The sequence below is a fragment of the Tyto alba genome, unplaced genomic scaffold (assembly GCF_018691265.1).
Source record: "Tyto alba isolate M040663 unplaced genomic scaffold, T.alba_DEE_v4.0 Super-Scaffold_9, whole genome shotgun sequence".
NCBI lineage: Eukaryota > Metazoa > Chordata > Aves > Strigiformes > Tytonidae > Tyto > Tyto alba.
This window is the reverse complement of record NW_024881330.1, coordinates 27170806-27192885: the sequence shown is the minus strand read 5'-3', so window position 1 is coordinate 27192885 and position 22080 is coordinate 27170806. Positions and strand designations below refer to the sequence as shown.

The following is a 22080-nucleotide window of genomic DNA, read 5'->3' as shown; positions in this document are numbered from 1 at the left end:
ACAGCTATACTATCTGCACAGAGCCCATCTGACACAGCCAGCTAAGAAGGGGAAAAACATGAAAGCAAACCCATTGAGGATACTAGTGCTTCAGGACAACAGAATAGATACGAACACTTATACACACTGACTAAAATAATGCAAAATGTCCACCCACACACTGACAAAGGGAAGAAAAAAAAGATACGGGAACAATAAATACCATATCTCTGGGAAAATTCATCTCCACAGCAAAACCAAAACAGAATACAACATGCTCTGAGAAGGCAACCTGGGCTGTTCAGAGATCACGGCAGTTCAGAGGAGGCAGCTACTGACAGGTGAGAGGCAGAATAACTTCCTGACTTCAAAGAAGATTTTGCTTCCCTGATTCCTATTTTGCACATTGTGCATTTTATTTTATTAATTGGCTTCAGATGAGATTTTATCTTTAATTTCTAATAAAACCATAACGCATAAACATAAACCAGTGGACACAGTCACCAGCCTTCTTAAGACACCACATTTGTACTGGTGGCTGGAATCACAAGAAATAATTAGTCTTTTCCTTGTATGGCAGAGTGTAACAATCAGCAGTACTTTAGAAAAGGGCTAGAACAAGAATTCCTAACATCCCCTTACGGTGAATCACGCAAAGTTTGCAAAACTCTAGCTTTTTACAAGCACATGACATTATTATATTTATAACCAAGCCTCAAGACTTAGTTTGTAAAAGCTTCTATACCTACAAACTAAAAATATAAAACAAACAATAGTGATTATAGAATTAGGAAATCAACAGTTCCTGTCAATAGCCGCAAATGGTCCCTGAACCATCCACTCAAATGCAGTTCCATGCACTAAGCTATGGAAAGAAGCCCTTAAACGTTATTCATTTTCCTGACTCTCTTAAAAAGAAAAAGTGTAACACACATCTGTGACCTAGCAACAATATGGTTTGAAATACTTTCCAGATCACTGAACTGTGCAATACCTTTAAAAATGGGATGACAAAAGGTCGCAGTGGGAAGTTAGTAGCTTCTTGCAGTTTGGAATGAAATTCTTCAATTGTCAAAGTAGAATTCTGTTGAGAAAAAAAATTCTGTCTTGGTGACAAAATAATGAAAACACTTAGCAAGAGAAACAGTAACCAAATCACTCTGAAATTGCTTAATAACTCGTTCTTGATATTGATAAGAGGATAAAGAAAAGCATGCCACATATTAAATTATTACCTTATTAAAATACTCAAAGGAAACCACCAGCATCTCAGACAGTCAGCGCCTGTTGCTTAGAGTACAGTTTAAGCTCTCAGGTGCTAGGCATGGAAATGCTTTCACATTTCAAACATCAGTTTAAGCTGATTTTCTCAACATTTTTTTTTTTTTTAATTTTCTATTGGAGCCTCTTGTAATTTTGTTCTCAGTGCAGAAGTGGTAATAAATATGCACACACAAAAAAAGGCACATCCTCTTTGTTTGAGGAGGAAAACTGCACTTTGCCTCTTGTACTTATAAAGAGGTTTGTTTACTATGTTCTAGGCTATGTAGAAAAGTCATTACTTTTCAGCTGAGGACCACATGTTGCATGGGGTTGTCCAAGGAAATAATGTGATATGTGGACCAAGGAAAAGATGTTAATTTGCTCCTCAGAGCTCAGATGAAGGTAGAAATCAACTGTAATTGACAGTGGGCAAGCACTTTTGATCTGAAAACCAAGGGCAGGTAGATGCTCCCAAAGCTGTCTTCAGTTTCTTTACTGGTTCCCCTTTCCACAGGGAACCATGAGACAAGCAAAACCACATTAAACCACATAAAACCACATTGGCTATGGAAGAAAATGGAGAGTAGGACTTGCTGAAGTTACACTGCCTACATTACACTTTCTTTTGACATGGACTCAACTGAAGTCAGGTAGGGTTTTGTGAAGGTACAAGCGGAGGACATCTAAGCCCTAGTACTAAACAGTGCTGGCAGTCATTCCTCCAAATTAAGTCAATGGCAACTGCAGCTGCTCAGAACAGATGTAAATTAGAGCACCATAACTGCATTTTTCCTGGTACATCTACTTATTGCTGAAGGAGATACATGGGAGACAACAATGTCTGGCTGAGAGAGGACTTTACTAGGAATGAGAAGAGTTCTGGGCCAGATTCACAACAGTTTGCCTGTGAAAAAAGCAGTCCAACTTGACAGACGTAGATAAGAAAAAGCTGAAATTTTCATTCAGCCATATAATCACATAAAGATAACCTTATAAATAAGGTGGGTTAAGTAGCAGCAATGTACTGTCTGGCTCCTCATTGTTGGGTTCAATGAATACTGAGAAAAGGCTTTCCTCTGCGTAACTGCAGTGCAAATATATATTCATCTCATCCTTTTAACCAGTGTTCTGCCATTAAATATGTAGGGCACTCTCCCCAGCCAACTAAACCAGGCAAGCCAAACCATATTTTACTGCATTATATAATTCAAGGTATGTCTACATTAGGGGTGCTACCCGTCTAGAACAACCCCCCTTTCACACCATTACAGCATACTACTATACTGGCAAAAAGAGTCAAGCCTGTATCTGGTGGGTAATAGCTCCACTTGGACTGGCCAGTCGAGTTACTAATGTTAGCACCAGCAGCAAGAGCCAGCACTTCCTTCTTGCATCTTTGGTATCCTTAAAAGTATGGTATGTGCAGCGTACATGACCTACCCGTTCATATAATAAACATGTCAAGCGTAAAAGAGGTAAAAGGAGAGAAAAAAAATCATAGTTATTATATACTTTGGTTTTTTGCTTACCACAAGTCCTAGCACAAGGGTACGCACTCTCTCCCCAATCTCTGGTGAAATGTCATTGCCAAACTGCTGTAAGGTTGTAAGAAATCTCTTCAGTTTGCTGAGTTGCCTAGCTCCACAAGCTGGCGGTAACTGCTGGTTAGCCAGAGAAGAGGAAGAGGAAGAGGATGGCCCATTGCTAAAGCCATTAGGAGGAGATGGAGCTCCATTTAACGCTGTTGGTGAATGGCTAGTGCCATTGGTTACTGAAAGAAAAAGAGAGAAGGGAGGATAAAATAGAGGGGGTGGGGGGAAGAGAGAGAGGGAGAAAGAAGACAGAGGGGGAAATCCATCAGCTTACATTTTCTGTGCTTGACCTCAAAAATAATTAAGTTGCACAATCAAAGATAATTAGCCTTTTGTTAGAGCAACACTCTGTTGTTTATATTTATTTCCCAGTAGCTGGTAGTGAACAGTGTATGGACTGGAAGTAACAGCAGCTGCCTCTTACACAGGCCCCTCAGAATGCTCCTGGACCTGAAAACCATCATTCAAATACCAGCCTTTTGTCAGAGGATTTTTAAAAAAGACAGGGGGAAACAGAGAGAGAAAGAGCATGAGTGCATGTATGATTGAAGACCAAAAAAATTGCTCTTTGGGGTAGAAAAAAATGCGCAGACATATTTCACAAAGCCTCAGTTTATCTCTGAATATTTTTACTTGTGTTTTGTACACACAACTGACAGCTGTGTTTATAAAACAGGACTTTCACGTTTTAACCTTACACCACCCAATGAGAAGGTTATTTTTTCTGATACAGATTTTCTAGCTGCTAACATATGGAGCACACGAAGTTGTTTGTGCAGGTACAAATGGTGCCATGCTCACTGTGGCCTGAAGCCTTGCAGCTAGGGCATGAAGCTAGACTTCAGAAGACTTCTCAGAAACCACGAGCAAATCACTCAGCTTTCATGTGCCAATACCATATCTCTGCATAGGATAAGAAAGCATCTCCCTCCTGCTGCAAAGTTGCTGTGAGAATAACTATCTAAAGTACTAAGTGTTCAAAATTTATGGCAACAGGATTCATGCAGACATACTGAAGACAACAACAGACAGTTTTTGGCAGCAATTTCAGTTTGATTCTTATCCATACTCCAGAAGAGAACAGAGAATCAAACTGAGGACATCCTTTTCCACCCAGGTTACTTGGAACAGCAACAGTCAAACACACTCTGTTGAGGTTGTTTGAGTCTGACTCGCCAAAATGACAGTGAATAGCAAGAAAAAGGATGGCTCCCTAGAAATACAAATGTACCAGTGCACTGGCAGGTGTGGGCATGCAGCATGCGACTGCACCCAGTAGCAGCTGTGCTCAGCTGGCCATTGCCCTGGAGAAATTTGCGGATTTCTTTTTGGGAAGTCACTCAGAACCCATCCCAAAACACATCAAAAATCAGAAACTGGTCTACAGTCAAAAATGTATAGGAGTTTTACTCTAAATTGCTTCCTATTTAAAAGCATATCTGTGGTGAGCTTGCAACTTAAAGAACTTTCCATGCTTCTTAACGACCAGCCTCTCTGAAGCCAAACATCCCTTTCTCTTTGTCACTTTCTTCATCAGTCATCTATACTTTTAGACAGCAAGTCCTTTTTGATGGTGGACACCTATTCCTAGATTCAAATCACTACCCTATTACCAGACTTAAATCACTACCACAATACTTTTGAAGGAGCTTTTGCCCTAGTGACTGACGAGACTTTCTGGAGGTACTACAGAAAAAGGTATATGAATGGCTATCTAGTTTCTGATTGTATTTTATCCTAGGTTTTGGTTGCCTATTCTAGCTGCGTGGGCTAGGGAGAACAAGAAACAGGGAAAGCAGAAATAGAAAGAAGCTGGCCTCAGCAAGTTCAGCTCCACGTGCAGCTTCAAGCCATGCTCCGAGCACTGCAGTAGACTGAGAGATCTGAGTAAATAAATACATCATGATTGAAAGAAACTTGCATAGCCGAAAGTCATCATACCATGAACTTAGTAAATGAGGACAGGGAGGAATAAGAACATGTCCTGCTCTAGCCTGACACCACCCAACACCTCCATCACTGCTAAGGGGCTGCTCTAGACAGAAGGTCCTGGGGCTATGGTCAATAAAGCAAAGAACAGCAGAGTTCATTTCCTAGGATAGATAGGAGGAGGAGAAAGGCAGGTAAAATTTCTCCCACAACTAAAGACATATAGATAATACTCCCCAAATGCAGCTTCCCTAAAACTTTGGGGTTTTTTTAAATAGCCCACCCCATACTAATGATCTTATCTCTTTCTTTATAAAGTCTGAATTTGCCAATTGGAAAATATCTACGTCATTTCTAAAACAAACCCATGTTATTAATGTAGCATTTAAAATTTCAAATTAATATATGTCAAGAGTTTTTAATCATTTAAACCAAAGAAAACAAGCATACTCTTGACCAGAAGATAAGGATGATCTCCCTGGCCTACAGGCATTCCCACAGTAGTAGTAACGAATGTAACAGACACTCCAACAGAAGTGACTGTTTACTGTACAAGCGGGAACCGCTAAGGCCAAACTCCAGAGAACTGGCAGGGTAGAAGTCAATTAAAATTAGACCTTTTGAGACTTTTAGTTTTCACATAAACAGCCCCAAAAAGCCAACTATAGTTCACACACTTTCCAAAGTGCTGAACCCAATCAAACAAACAAACATCCAGAAATCTTATGAAAGCACTGAGGATTATAAGAGTGATTAAAGAAGAATATTGTCCTATTTCTTTCATGATTGTCAAGGATTACCCTGAACTGTGCAAAGTAGATCACACTGGAAAGCTTAATCTTTAAGAGCCACATTCTGCTAAAGCCTAGAAACAATTTAGACCAGAGCAGCTCCTAGCATGATTCAGGTTCTGGAGTTAAGCAAACCAGACAAATCTTTGCAGGATCAGGGTCACTGGGTTAAATTTGAGTTTATGCAAATAGCTGGCACAAACCCTCCTCACTGTTTAAGTTTGATGTAAATTGTCAGAACAAGGTTCCCTGGGATAAGTAGTACAAAGGCCTCCAGCTGGCCTTCTGCATAGAGGTGAATTTTAAGTAAGGCATTTAACAGACAGAAAGGGACTATACAGACATAGGCAAGACAAATAGAAGATGCTGCCTTCATTCTGTTTAGGCATATGTATTCTACTGTTCTAAAAATGTTTTATTTAAAATGTGAAATGTAAACACATTCTCATGTTTATACTATTACAAGGCAGTATAAAAGAGACCAAAAAATTTGCAGCTAAATCTTGGTAAGGGAAATGTGGATCATTTCATGGCTGTGAAAAGAATAGTCCAGACAACATGCCAGATTCAAATCTCAGTTACATTGATACAAATGCAGAGTAATTCCATCAAGACTAGTAGAGTTTTTTGTGCGTTTACATCAATAAACTGAGACAGAGCTGCAGCCCCAAGTGATTTAGAGAAGTGGTCACACACTAGGAATCTCTAAATAAAACAATAGAAGACCTTTATTTTTGGTTTTTATATCAATATTAACTAGATAGTATTTAGCACTTAAATGAGAATTCTTCATTCAGTCATAAGTGGGATGAAGGTAAGTATTTTTCTTTTGAATTTCCCCCACTTTAAAAACATAAACAAACAAAAAACCTGATGTGTCTATACAAAAGGGAAAGGGATCCTTTAAGCAACAGAATGGCATAAAAGAGAAGTTCTGTACTTCTCACAGAAGGGGTGATCTGGGCATTAAGTACATGGGAAACCAGGACTCACTGTTCTTTGATACTGCAGCCAAATGGTCAGTGAAATGACAATACAACCCTGAGCTGAATGTCTTAATACCTTAAAGATGAACAAATATGTTGTGGTCTTAGTTTTGCGTAATTACTTTATCATAGTACAACCAAATGCTGCTCCCGCCATGTCATGCAGGTTTCCTTTCACATAGTTTGGTTTCTTACATACATAATAGAAAGAATATGGAAGAAAAGGAAGAAAGTAAGTCTAATTACACGTTGTGGGCGTGAATGAACTTGTTCTTGGAGCTCCTTGGGTAGTGGGAGGAGGTGGCATGGTTGGAGGCGTCAGCCTGGATTGTGTCTTCACATCCACAGGTGAGTCTGGCATTGTGGAATGCTTCTCAGTGCGATCTGCAACACATACCACAGGAACACACCGGTTTATTTCCCCAAGCACACCCTCTCTGACAAAGAACTTAAAAGCTAATGCAAGAAGTGAGCCATTTCAGCATCTGCTGCAAAAGATTACACCTGATTATCTACTCCAGTGTGCTCTTCCCAAATTACATCATCTAAACCTTACTTAAGAAGGTGTAACACAGATGGTAAGACCTCATTTGTAGCCATGCTGCATTATCTCTTGGTTTTATTTCTAGCATGTGCAGATGCTACCTCTCAAGCACTCCTGGAGCTGCAATAATGGCACCTCCCTTCAAGGTTCTCACATTAGCCAGGAGGAGAAAACAGACAAAGAGACAGGAAGGTAGTAAATCCCCTTACGACAGCTCTTCCAGAACTAAAACTTGAAGCTCTTTAGCACAGGTGGGATACTGGGTGGGATATCGGTTGAAGCCAGCTCTCTTCATGCCTCTTCTTTGTAACACCTGCTGCCCTCTTCATCATTTCTCTTTGTAATCGTGGTGAGATACTTATGTTAAATACCATGCACCTCCTGGATCACTTTACCACCCTGCCCCTGGATATTCTTACATTCACCAGAAAAATAACACAACATGACAAAATGGTAAGTCAATCATCACACATACATACCACTGTATTTAAGAAAGCATCTAAGTTTGCACCTTCACACAGTAAGAACTTTAATGTTCAAAACCTGCCAGATAAGTAGAAACATACCTCCCCGAGAAAACAAAACAAACAAAAGACAAAGAACCTAACAGTTCTCCTGCAAAACTCACCCAACCCTTTATGTTTCATTTATCAAGAATGGACAAAACTTGACAACATTTACCAACTGAAAGCAAAATTAAGGCTTCCTTACTCGTGCCAAGAGTTCACCAAGCCATCCTGAGTAAAGATGAGTAAGATCAAGTTTAGCTTTTAATGGGCATAAGTTAATTTCTTCCATCCCTTCTTTGGGGAGGGGTCAGGGTTATTTATTTTATACACTGTCCTGCACAAGTCTTCCTGAGCTCTATTAAACTATTTTGCAAAGCACGTAAGTGTCGCTGCTAATGGGTAAGCATGTAAGTCTGTGGGTTTAATTCAAGACAATAGCAAAGTCCTTCACATTCTATAAATTCTGTCACTCCACTTTGTGACATGCTTTTCTTGATCTTACTAACAACATACGAACTTCAATCAAAAAGTCGTAGGTAAAATTTGCCCTGAGAGACACTAAGAAAAATTAAAAGCAATGCGCACATTTAACAAAGGAAGGGTATGTTTAAAAGAGCCTCAGAATACTTATCAGAAAGAGAACAAAATAAAACAAATAAAAATAAAAACAAAGAAAAAAAAAAAAAAACCACACACAAACCCCACTAAAATTAACAACGCATAAGATACCAATCTTTAACTGCCTGGAACTGAGGAAGTATGTCCCAGAGATGCAGTGTGTCAGGTACTGCAATTATAGAAGCCATTTTCACTCTTTATAGAAGTGCCTACAGACGATGCTTCGGTTCTCTGGGAAAGGAAGTCATTTTATATAGAATCTAGAGACAAATTTGGGGAAAATGAGCAGTGAGACACCACCAGAACAAGATGAGGGGAATACAGATACAGTATTACAGGATCTGTAGTGTTGATCTAAGGTTAGTAAATCTCCACTGTGTAGGGAACAGTATCCAAAACGATTAGCTTAAATATTAAGGCTGCTACACAAACAGGTGAGGTTTGATTTGCAAATTAAGCAACAGTAAATTATTACATGCTGGAAAATAAAAGCAAGTTTTTAAACATATTCTACACAAATTTCCTTCCCATATCGTTATACTAAAGCAGTTAAATCTATATCTTCAACAAGTCATTCATTTAATATAAAGAACTATGAAAACTCATCTTGAAATGTTAATTGCTTCCTTAATAGCCGAATTCATCTTGCACTCACCTCAACCAACCTCAGCAACAAGGGAATAAATAGCTTTCAGCTCATGTTGCAACAGAGGGAAAGAGGCACAGCAGTGAGCCCAAGCCCTCCTAAATAAAGGCAAATATTTCTGCCATGCCAAGAAAGGAGAGAGAAAGGGAGGCTTGCCAGAGCTGGTGGGGAGATAACAGTGGGAACTGCTGGTCCATCTGGTTTTCATTCTGCTAACACTCACATTGAACTGTTAAGGAAGGCAGTCCAGGTACACAGATTTGAAGCATGTGGGAGCGCAGACACAGGCACAGAGGAGATGGAGGTGGGTGGAAGAAGGAGTGAGAGAAATCGAACTCCTCTAACAGTCTGCTGCTCGCAGCGAGCAGGCACAGCCTGTATCCTCCAATTCAGCTGTTGATAACTAAAAGTGATCCCAAGCCTGTAACCAACCGCATGGCTCCTGCTCCCCTCCTTTGCTGCATTTCAAAGTTCAGGTTTGATCAGAAACGCGCTCAGATTGGAGGGGGGAGGCTTTCCCAAAAAGCTGGCAATGTTTTGTTACTTAAATTGAACACGGTAGTGGGAAATAGTGTGTTGGTTTTGCCCTGCAATTTCAGATTGCCATTCTACTGCAATCCAACTGGTTTTTACTCCCTCGAACAGTGTCTGCCACCCGGTTTGCAGATCGCTGAAATTATCCACAGACCCCTGTACTTCTTATATACATCTAATGACATTAGGCTTACTTTTCTTAATTATTTTACTTTGGGGTAAAAAAAAAAAAAAAAAAAACTTCTATAGGCCACCTACCTTTGCTTAACCTCTTTCTCCCCCTTGCAAAGCCTTAAACCCCATTCTGCTACTGTATGATTACAGGCAGATAGATTTATCTCTGGTTGTCCATAAGTTCCCTAGCCCTGCCTTCTGTAAGGAGATACAGGGCTCGTTTCAAACACACCTCAAAGCACTTCTAACCAGGGTACAAGATTATCTTGTCAGAGCACAGACTCTCCTTGGGGAGGTGGGGTGGGGAAAGGAGCTTTTGAAGAAGTACAGTGCAAAATGCAGAGCTCTTCCATGTGCCTGGAAGATACCACCACACCGCTCAGGAGAACAGCCTTTACATCCCACTTTTCCACCCTCTTTTAATAGTAAAACTTCTGTAGGAGCCATTCTGCTCTTGCTGCTACGATTTCCCAGTTCCTTGCCTCTATGGCTGGTTCCCTGACCTCTACGGGAGCTGTGGGGCTGGGATCACCCACCTTACAGCAGCCATGAGACACCCAGAGCCCCTGAGAAACCTTGAAGCTCCGTTTTTAAGAGGTAGATTTCTTGGGGGACAGAGTGGTAGCAAAGCACAAAGCAGAGCCACCACCGATAAAAGCGTTACCAGTTCTTGTGATCTAACTCCTAAAGCCTGTAGTGTCTGACACTTAGCCTAGAACTCCAGCTTCTACAAATCATTATTTATGTTTTTAATTAAAAAAACAAAACAAAACAAAACAATCTAACCAAACCCAACAACCAAGAGTTTTTACTGTAATTGCTGAAAAATAGCCTGATGATATGAAAGCTAAAGGCAAAACAGTACTTAGATAGTATTCATGAGCCAAGTTTCCCCTAAATCCTGTTATTCCATGAGGGCTTTTGCGTACAGATATTTTTCATACAAACTCTCAGTGGCTATTCTTCTATCCATACATTCAGAGGTGATGAGTTTGGGACGGGAAGAAAGAATCCCTCAAGAGGAAAAACTGTATTTTTTAGATGTGAAAACCTGCCTGTGTAAGATTTCATGTACATTTGCTCCAGTTTTATAATGCAGAAGCGTATACACTGTCTGAACTTTGCCTGAAATTTGTAGAAAACGTTAAGGAAAACCATGTCTTAAAACTGCTTAATTTATTGAATTCAAAAACATGCTTGTGCTTTTGTGTCAAACCAAACTCCCCACTTGCAAAGCTAGTTCCAATTTATTTTTTTTTTCTATTGGACTCTGACATTTCAATAATCCTGAATTAGCAGGGACGCACCAGGAAGTTTCATATAGGCAGTATCCCACAGCATCACACATTTCAGAGCACTGGCTGTGTATACAGAGAGAATAACTTCTTTCAGGTGCAAAGATTTCTTCCATTGAATCCCTTTAACCAGTGACAGACTTGCACTCCTTAGCCCAGTTTGGATCAAATGGGTCTGAAACCAGAGGTCCTCCAAACCGGAGGGAAAAGGAGACATCTGCAATTCATTCTACTGTGTTCACTGCAATCAATTCAGGATGGAGATAGATGGTGAAATAATGGTCTAGTCCTAATCTGCACACACAACCCTCTGGTGCAGTGAGAGACTTAGAATAAATTTAGAAAATATGTTTCAAGCATGCAGAGACCTATTGCATTGGCTTTGGATTATATTTTTTTCTTAAAAACAAACAAACAAAAAAGTAATTTTGAAATATAGATTGTTGAATCTATTTTACAGCATAAAGTGAGAAACTGTGATTTTACCACAGAAGTATTTTGCTCCATTTTAAATTAAAGAATGTTGTAAAACCAGCTTTAAATTATGATATTTCTTCTGTGGATTTCTTGGTTCATGAAACTATACTGCTCTTGTCATTCATTCAGTTTTTATGGTATCACTATATTTAGCTGTTAGGTGAACACTGATATTTACTGTAAACACAGACAGCTTCCAAAGACAAACAGGGAAGAGATAAAGTAAAACGTGCAGGAGCAGGAGCAGAGAGATGTGCATGTATTCAAACTGATTTACTTTACTTCCTGTACCGTAAAAGATTTAGTCCATTTTTAAAACAAGGCGGTCTTTCATATATGGCAACATTTCAGCTCACATGGCACCCTTCCAAGTCTAACGCATCAAGGAAAGCTGATGTATGGAACAAAATATGGAATATATAAATACTTTACTGATACAATTTCAATAGCCAATTCAATGTCAAGCATTTCTAGGAGTGGTATGTTTTCAATTTCCTTTTTTAAATGAAAAAAAGTATGGTATAATATGCTGTGGCATTTATTTTACTTTTAGTTAGTGCAAACAGTTCCAGATGTATATTCAGGCATGAAAGATTCTTAAAAGACGCTCTATATTGATTGTACAGTACTTACTACTTCTGTGCCAACACGTTAAAAATAAAAACTGCCAAATTAAAAGAGCCATTGTCTTGTTTCCTTTAAACTCACAGAAAGAACAAACCCCATAAATGACACACGGGATTAGAACCCGCCTCCACCACCCAAATTATATTAATTGAGACCTAAATCTGTGGGATTTAATACTGATTTAATATTGATGATGGTTACCTAGATGGCATTGGACTAATTTTGATTATTTTGAGAGGGATAGCTTGGAATTTGCAAGCAGGTTGTGCTTGTACAGGTTGTGAGTCACAGTAGTGATGAACCAGGAGACGGAAACATGGCATTTTCATTCATAATGCTGTCATGCTACAGTCAGTAAAGAACTTTCCCTCCTTCAGATTTGGCCAAGCCACGCAGCACTGTTACAAAGCGGTGTTTGTGGAGACACACAACCCCTGACTTTGCCACTATGCAGAGCAGGACAATATTAAAAGGTATCTGCCTTAGTTGAGAAGGACTTGTTCCTTGTATCAATAGCTTGAGATATATCGGAAAGCCTATCTACCCCATGCACTGCACACCTGAGGAAACCTAGAAGTCTTATGATGCAGCTATAAAACACGACATTTGGATGACACTGCTGCGGACCCTCTCCCAGCCAGGCATGCTTGGGACTTGTTTGAGACCAGTCCAGTCTTCATTACATTCTTCTCTTGGCCATTTTGACTTTTTCTTCATGAATAAACAAGGACCTAAACACAATGGATGTTTTTGTGCTATAAACAACTGATCCCAAACAGGCATAATATAGACATAACTTTCTGTCAGCACCAGATGCAGTCACGTTCTTGGTCTAGGAAGAAACCATCACCCATTTTCCAGTTCCCCAGTGGGGAACTTTTACTCCCTAGGTGATGTGCAAAAGGGCAGTATCAGAAAGCAACTCAGACACGCAGACTCCGTATTTTGTCACAAAACACTACCCCTGCAAGCTTTACCCACCAGGAACGGGGATCTGTGTTGGGTGAGTGATGGACAGGCACAGCAAAGTTTTCAAGGCGACGTAACATTTCACTGTCCCCTTAGCACACCGGGTATGGAGCTCACATACTGAAGATGACCCTTTTGCAAGAGTAATATCACAACTTTGTTGCAGTCTTATCTTGGTTCTCCTCTGCTCAGATAGTTAAACATTTCCTATCACCAGCTATTCAGAATAAATGAAAGCACATGCAGTTTAGCCATTTCTTCTCATATAATATGCAGGAGCTAGAAGAAATTCTGCATCCTGGGAGTTCGCTGAAGTTATCTCAGGCCAAGTTATCAAAGCTTTCTTCAGATGTGCTAAAAAAAGCCTTGAGAATAATGCAATCTCCACTCTGTTTCCCAAAAGCTGGAAGGGATTTTTGTGCTATTGTCTCCTGGTTTTGGTAGGAAGAGCTTGTGGATGATGTAAAGTAGGTGGATGACGGACAACGTTCTGCATCATGTTATTCATCCATAATGGTACCTTGACTGGTTTACCATCATGACAATGAACCAAAAATACAGAGGCACTCTCTTTCATTGCAGTTCTCTAGTGTGAGAGGTTCTGACTGGTAAAAAAATGTGTCCCATGCTCATGGCTTAGCAGCTGAAGGCCAGATAGTTACACATATTATAAAATAAGCAGTGCAGGTTTGAGACAAAAATGTTATGGCTTGGCTTTGCTTGGACGTATTATTTTCTTCTGAAAAGAAATAACTTGACTTTCCATATAATTTCATTTAGGGCTGTGAGGGGGAAGATGGGGGGGGAGAGAGGAATTAGAAAAATAAACTTTTTCCTCTCATTTAACAAACTGACACGTTTTGACAGTTTCAAAACTATCATAAATTGACTTTCAGTTATTTAATAATTAAAAATTGACCCCTGTTAGAATTGCACCTTTTTTTTTTAAACATTTCCCTTCTCCTTCCCCCTTCCTGGCTTTGCAAATTTTACCATGTAAAATTGTTTGAACATACAAAGGAACCCAGGGAAGAAGAATACATTCTAAAGCTAGATCTACTGCCACCATAAAAGTTAATTAAATACTTTAGCAAGAAAAGACAAGCAAAATAAGGGCCAAATTGTAGCAGCTGCCCAAAGTTTCCATAAGTCCCCAGAAAATAAAGTCTGCAAGTTCCCTTGTCATGGCTGAATACATATGATTTGGCTTGTAATGAAGGCAAAGACAATGTGGATTTATTCTAAATATCCCATTAAGCATCATGAAAATACCTCTGTGTATGCATAACTAATGCAGTTAATAAGAAAATAGTCCCACAATCATTATAGAGGTACTATTTTCCTGTTTACATGGTTTGCTGGATCTTTTCTACGTCATTTTGTTGACAAGCTACCAAAGAACTGTGTGTTCTGAGTGGTTGTCTCATGTCACAGGAACTATTACTGCTATTCCCAAACCAGCTCACTGAACATTGTGGCCTGACTGAAACGAAGAAGAGGTGCCCACCACCTCCAGCAGGAGGAACTGGAGAACAACCAGAGCAACTGCTGGCCAAACCCACTCCTTGGCCTCCCCTATAAGCTACAGAGGCGACCACCCCCGCCACATTAGCAACCGCTCCCTTTACTTTCTTATAGAGGAAACCACTGGGGTGGTTTTGGCTGCATCCTCCCAAAGGCTCCCTGACCAGTAGTTCGTTTCCTTTTTGTAACATCTTCTCTGGAAGCTCTACCCTTGTCAGGATTGCATGTTATCTGACAAACTACAGATAAAATTAGACTCTTATCCAAGAAACTCAAATGCCATCAGCATTGAATTAGTATTGCTTGTATGCTCTTATGTACTCAACCACCCATAGCACACGTCCTTCCCACCACAAGAATATTTTCTTTCCCAATGCCAATCAAAGTTCCAAACTTGCTCTCCAGAAGCATATTTATGTTTTTAATCCAAATTTTGTACAGTCCTAAATTAATAGTAAATAGTTTGTTACACACAGCTAAAAGTCTGAAGCAAAATAAATATGAACTCCTTTATTTTTAATGCACTTACACCAAGTGTAAAACATATCTGTACACACTTTAGAAAAGTTCTAAGAGAGTACTGATACCAGTATTCCATTAGATTTAAATAGAACTGAAGTCTTCAGTATAGACTAGATAAAATAATCTAAAATAATTTATTTAGATTCGGGGCAACTTTAGATATTAAATTAGTCTGCCAGCAAAAAAAGTTATTATGGCTATACTTTTAAGAGGCATCGCTTATATTTATAAAACATGTCAGAAGTCCTTTAGGCTCAAAAAGAATCAACCATGGGTGTAGGATGTGATACTTTCCATGGTTACACACCTGAAAAGATGACATAGGGACAACTGAAACAGTAATGGATATACATCTGGCTTTGCTTGTTTTGGAACTCTGGAATTTGTCGCAGATGGGTAGACGGGTCAAGATCGATCCTCTAAGGTGTGGAGTGGTGTTAGCCAGTCTGGGACAGACTGCTCCTCACCTCGTGGATCAAGCTCACAAATCCCCGTTCTATCAGATTTTACCCACCCAAGAACCCAGTTCCTCCACCTGATATTTCAAACAATGAAAATTTGTTCTGTTTAAGCCAGATGTGCAGGCCTGGGGTGCAAGACATTACCCATAAGACACAAAGCACGGCCAGCCAAACTGCCTCTCCACCAAGTACCAGTCCAGTCCAAGGAAGGCTGCTAATTTCTGTCATCTAATGCAGACGGCTAAATTAGCAGAATAGATGCCCCATATAATCAGTGAAAAGAAGAGTTAGAGCCTCTAATTATTAATTTCTAACGCTGCTAAATTGGATGGTACAAATATTCCCATGCAGATCTAGGTCCTTTGCCCCATGAGAACCAGAGGCATTCAGACTGGGCTAGCAGCATGGCTGGTGTACATGAGAATTGGTGATCCTCAGTCACCAGGCTTACTAACTCCTTTTGTTTCTATTCAGCCATCCAAGACAGGTATTAATCCACCAGTGAAAAATATATCATGAAACATATTTCCTCCAGAAACCCTTGCTCAGGTGCTGCCACTGTTACTTAGTGCCACTACCAGTGACAGAAAAGTGAAACCATAGGCTTTTCCCCTATCTTGGTATTACACACTGACAATCTTCAAGTAGTGCAATTTATTACCCTAATCAGTACTTCAGCATTTGTGGAAATACACTCTTTGGAAGACTATCATTTCCCATGATCAGATGATGCCATTAAAGACATCTTGTGTTTACATGACTGACTGTCTAGACAGAGTGTGAGAAAATACTCACTATTAGTTACAAGTCAGCTCCTCCTCAATGCTGCATGTCACACCAACTGTCTTATTTTGGGCACTGGATTGCACCTGAAAGCAGCAGTGGGGAGGTGGGAGGGAGGAAAGGAGTCTGAGAAACTTCACATGAAATTAAGACCCTCCATCTTGAAAACTTTCCTAGGTGAGGTAACATTACTGTTGACAAACTCACAAGAGAAACAAATGTTACCTTTAGCATAAACAAAAGCACATTTCAAATCAATTGTCTGGCCTAATATATCACATGTAAACTAAAAGGTTAATATGAAATAATATAAGCACAGAAAGGAAGAAGCTTGTATATGACATGTAAAAACAGATTAAACCCCCTTCTGAAGCCAGCGTATTCACACAGATTCACACTGGTGCAGAAATCAGGTGATCTCAACCAGAAGAGAGGTGCTGGGTAAGCCTTGCAGACCGCAGCCCCAGAAACACTCAGGAATATATGCTTAACTATAGATACTGAAAACAGCTGTAGGTAGACTGATGAGACCACTCAGAGGATGTACAATTACATGCAACGTTTCTAGACCTTAAAGCATCACAGCAGACTTAGCCTTGCACAATAAAACTTACAAATTCCTTCTTTTAAAGTATCTTCTCTTTGTTTTGAATTTTAAATCAGACCTCAACAAAAAAAAAGTCATACAGCTGAAGCCAGAATTGAAAAAAAATCAGTAATTATTAGAGAATCCACATAAAATATTAAAACAATTTCAGTTATCATAGCATTGCCGTGCTTGACAGTTGTATAAAACATGCTTCATTTCATGCCCAGCAGATTCAAATTAAATGTATTCTTTTTTGCCCAGAAAATACATTAAAAAAACGTTTTTATATTTATAGAACCTCATTTTCATCAAGCCAGCTAAACCCACTACTCCAACACAGCAATTTAAATATTGACCTTTGTGGATCAGAGCAGCTTCCATGGCTTACTTCTATATACGTGCCTATCTGTGCATGTGCATGTATGTGCAAACACACTCATACAGATATTTAATCAAGTTTTACTTACTTGATTTTGTATATAAAAATACTTATTATGATTTCTATTCTTTTTTTTTTACATTCTGCTTTAGAAAATTCTAAGAAAGAAATAGCCTTCAGTTACGCTGAAGTGAGTGTTAAATGGAGGGGAAGCTGCAGGGCGAGAAGTCAGACACCAGAGAAAAACCACTCAGTGCTACAAGTGCAAGAGAAATATTGACAAAGTAAAGAATTCTGATGCATTTGAACTCTGAACGTTCAACGGGGATGCACTTAACCCTTGGTAATATGGTACATTTTCCTGTACATTAAAAGAATCTCATGCACATGAAAAGAATCTTACAAAAAGAAATTTAACTCTCTCTGAGATATTGAAACACCCTACATTTAGCTTAGGGTCTACTTGGACATAGACATTTTGCTTCACTGATAAGTGGATTAACCAGAACAAGGGCCATTTTTATGAGAAAGGGAAGAATACTCAACAGGAGGAAAGAAACTGTGGCAGGGCACAGAGTGGTTGAGGGGGCAGCGGGGCAGACTCTTCCCATGGGGTGGCAACAGCCCCAGGATGCACCTTCAGCATTTGCTGGTGGCACTGGAGTGTTGGATAAAAGGGTACCTGGCAAGAAACACCTCCTGGCTGGGAGCACGCCTTGGCCAAGGGTTGCTGAAATTTTACCAGGTGACTGCTGACCACCAGAGGGAGCCGACATTGTGCAGCTGCACCCGGGAGAGAAACTCCCTTTCCATGAAGAAAATTCAAATAAATGGCAAGGTACTCAAAAGTCAGAGAGAGATGCTTTAGGAAAAGTTTTTTCCCATATCAAAAGCTAACCTCAGCTGTGCAATATAGCAAGGAAAGCTTATGATACTGTGTACGTATACATCAGTAAGTACTATTCTGTTTCTACAGTACCAAACATAGTATTAAGTATTTCTTTCTAAATTTTGGCTAAAAACATTTCTTCCTCAAAAGATTAACTACACAGTGCTGACTGCAACAGAAGACCACTTTCAGTGTCTTCTCCTGTCATTTATTTACCCCAGCCAAACAAGTCAGTATTTTCCCCCCCATCCTCCATCTCATCCTGTTTTTGAGATGGCTTTCTATAGGAAGTACTCAGAAAGCGAAATTGCAGCAGGCAGCACATCAGGCAATGGCATGCCTACAATCACATGCTATATCCAGTCACAGGAACCCGGATCATGCTCACACAACTATAGCCATGTGATAGCACATGAATTTGAAAATACCTCAGCAAAATGTAACACCCTTTCTTTTTTTCACCAAAACACAGAGGACCAGACAAAACGTGGTATTTTCTTCACATCTATAATCAGTCAGAGAGATCAAATGGCAAGCAGGGCAGAAACAAAGGAAAAAAAATACTAGGACGGCTCACACGGATCTTTATTAACATCCTTCTGGCACCACATACATATTAAGAAAGCTCAATCCCAATGGCAGAGACAATTCAAAAGCATAGAGAGATACTGACTGCATTAGGATCTCCTGCAAGGACATGTTTATGGTCTTCACTTGGAATAGAAGTTGTAAAACACATCAGTAGTTGCCTGGCAAGCTTTAAACTGCTTGGATATGAAGAAATAAAGAACTGCTGAACTACGACAACTAACCAAAGCAAATTCCAAAATTACGAAAGAAAAGTTTTAAAAGGGGAAAATAGGAGTACCTGGATGAAATACTAAACAGTTAACAAGAGTAACTGTCCCCAAATGAGTTCATATCCATTATCTTTTTCATAATTATTGCAACAGAGGAGTAGCTTCAGTAACTGTGCATACAAATGACCTATTAGAAACTTAACAGGTCATTTCCAAAGGTAATTACGAGCCCTGACTTACAGAGCTACTCCATTTTGCACATGATTCTGTTCAATGCCAACAATCTGCAAAAAATTAAGATAAAATGTGTTTCCACAAGACTAAGTGGAAATAAACTTTCAAAAACTAAAACCATCACTTCAGAAGGTATGAGGTGGTGAACACAGATGAATCAAACACAGTCATTTTCATAACTGAAATTTTTAAAAAACTTGCTTTTGCCTGTGCTCTGTTATCAGAAGAATGGAAAGAAGAGAGGCAGTAATTGTATGTTAGAGCTCTTACAGTGCCACATGATATAATTAAATGATGATGAGTATATCAGCAAAAAGTCTAAGGTTAGATAGAGGGGATAAAAAGCAGAGTACTTATCAGAGTGGACATCTGCTATAGATCACAGTATGAACAGCAGAAATGTGTGGGTAGATAAAGATACATCAACCAACTCTTTTAAAGAGTTCTTGCAACAAGAGGATGCTCTTCATCACAGTGTTCCTTATTGGCCCTGTTTCTGTTTGTGCTTTTGCTGCAAGTGAACATGCAATAGGGTTTGTGTTAGAAAATATCAGAAAATTATTCAGAACCACCATTTAAGCAGAGCTAGCAAGAACAGGAGCATACACATGCAGCTTCCTCAGTCGCTGAGGTTGTTAAACAGTAGGAGACACAGAAACAGATCTTGGCAATCCTACTGTGAATGGCTTGGGCACATTGTAAAGAAATTAACTGAGCAAAACCAGAATAGGTTCACTTAAAATGTTCAGGAAAAAAAGCTAAGAACAAGCATACCAAGCTACATTAACCAGAGGAAACAAAAGAATACCAGTTTTCACCTATATCAAATAGATAAATGAGAAAACAAAACTATAAAAATCTTTGATATTAATTGAAATTGAACAAAGCTTGTGACAACTAACAAAAAGCTATGATATCAGCATAGCTTGGGTTTAAATCTGTCTCAATGGCTGAGAAAGAAATGGGTGAGGGGGGAAACCAAACATGGATCAAAAAAAAACTGATACTGGAAATGTATATGAGATTTTTTTTTACAGGAAAGAGTGAAACAGAAAATGAGATTCTGAAACTGATTGCTCTACCCTCATTTTTTCTTCTAGCACAAAAAAGTGAGAAAAGAACTAGTAAACAAACACACCAAGGTACTATTACACCGTTCAGTCAGGCCTGAGATCTCAGGAGTCTCTCAACACATCTTCCTTTCCTCCAGCGACCCCAAACCTTGACAAGAATGGGGATAAGAAACTGTATGATCTTGCTGGTTCTGCAAGGAGACAGCAGCCTTCTCATCTATTCCTTCCCCACCTCTTTCGTTTCTTTTTCCTATTGTTTTAAACAATCTATCTTTCTCTTTTTTTTTTTTTACCATCTCAAATGTAGACTTTAAACACATGCTCTGCATCATGTTATGTCATATTGGAACAGCTCCTCGAAATGCCCAGCTTCACTTGTGATTATTTATCTAAATGCTGTTTTCTTTTAAACTGTGTATTTTGTTGGATTCTATCTACTGATAGCTAAACTCCCAAGCCTTCAACCTACCATCTCAAAGAAGTTGATGCAAAAGAGTCCAAGTAGAGTTTACTGTTGGTCTGTAATGAGAGTAAAATTATAAATCTCTGTACTGAAAGCCAGCTGCTTCATTCTTAACTCTGATTCCTCCCCCCCCCCCCTTTTTCTTTTGCATTCTAGCTAGCATACAGCTGTAATAAATGTGGTTCTTCTCACAAGCCGTGCAGATGTTAACAGTTCTGTAGGACATCAAGAAACATTTCAAGAATCTTGTAAGTGCTGACTAAACTTGCTTGAATTACCCACACTACCTCCTCCACATTCCTATTCAGTAACATTAGCCTTCCTGAATGTATTAAGGAAAAAAAAAATTAGCATTTAAGCCGAGACATTAATACCTAGGTCTAAATGCACTATCAATAAACAAGGAATTTTCTTAAGCCATCAGACAACAGATATTCAGATAGTGAACCAAAAGGAGTCAATTTATTCTTTGTCAACATGACTAATGCATTTTTCATTTCTTATCTATGCAAGAGTGGCTAAATGACTGTCTGAAAATATGTATTTATAAAAGTCATGGCTAGATGTATTTGAAATAATGGATCAGAATTATAGCAGGATCTTTTCTTTTCTAGTAATCAAGTGGATTAATACTTAAATTAGAGTGAAGGAGTTCAAAGTGCTACCTAGTACATTTTTATTTAAGTTGTATTAGCATGACAGTCATATGCATTAAAGATTAAGCTAAAGCCTCAAACCACACTCAGTTCTGGGCAGGAGCAAGAGTCCAGCTGTGCAGGTAGAAGACTAGATATCAAAAACATTCATTAAATGGGTCTGTAATAGATACTGTTTTAATATTCTTCCCTCTTCAAGTAGTGTTCTGGTTGTGGCTGGGGTACAGTTCATTTCTTCATAGTAGCTACTATGGGGCTATGCTTTAGATTTGTGCTGGAAACAGTGTTGATAATACAAAGATGTTTTAGTTATTGCTGAGCAGGGCTTCCACCGAGCCAAGGTCTTTTCTGATTCCCACCCCACCAGAGAGTGGGCCGGGAGTGCACAAGAAGCTGGGAGGGGACACAGCTGGGACAGTTGAACCCAGCTGACCAAAGGGATATTCCATACCATACGATGTCATACTCAACAACAAAACTGGGGGAAGGTTGGCCATGGGGCCATTGCTCAGTGACTGGCTGGGCACTTGTTGGTTGGTGGTGAGTAGTTTTTTTCATTTGCATCACTCATCTTTCTTAGGTTTTATTTCTCTCTGTTATTTTCCTTTTCATTACAATCTTTATTGCTGTTATTTTACTTTGGTTATTAAACTGTTCTTACCTCAACCCACGAGTTTTCTCACTTTCACCCTTCCAATTCCCTTCCCCCCATCCTGCTGCAGGAGTGAGCGAGTGGCTGTGTGGTGCTTAGTTGCTGGCTGGGGTTAAACCGTG

The 22080-nt window shown here is 39.4% G+C and overlaps 1 protein-coding gene across 8 annotated transcripts in view; it reads right to left on the bottom strand.

Moving 5' to 3' along the window:
- RUNX1T1 (RUNX1 partner transcriptional co-repressor 1) overlaps positions 1 to 22080 on the bottom strand; it is a 117408-nt gene that overhangs the window by 46536 nt on the left and 48792 nt on the right. For 7 of the 8 annotated variants that reach the window (XM_032987897.2, XM_032987903.2, XM_032987906.2 and 4 more), the window contains 3 exons: positions 6787 to 6924; positions 2772 to 3013; positions 974 to 1063 (listed from right to left, as the gene is read on the bottom strand). In XM_032987897.2, coding sequence (XP_032843788.1) covers positions 974 to 1063; positions 2772 to 3013; positions 6787 to 6924 — 470 coding nt within the window. Of the gene's footprint in view, positions 1 to 973; positions 1064 to 2771; positions 3014 to 6786; positions 6925 to 16235; positions 16278 to 22080 lie in introns of those variants that run through there. The other variant, XM_032987907.2, reaches the window with a different exon arrangement.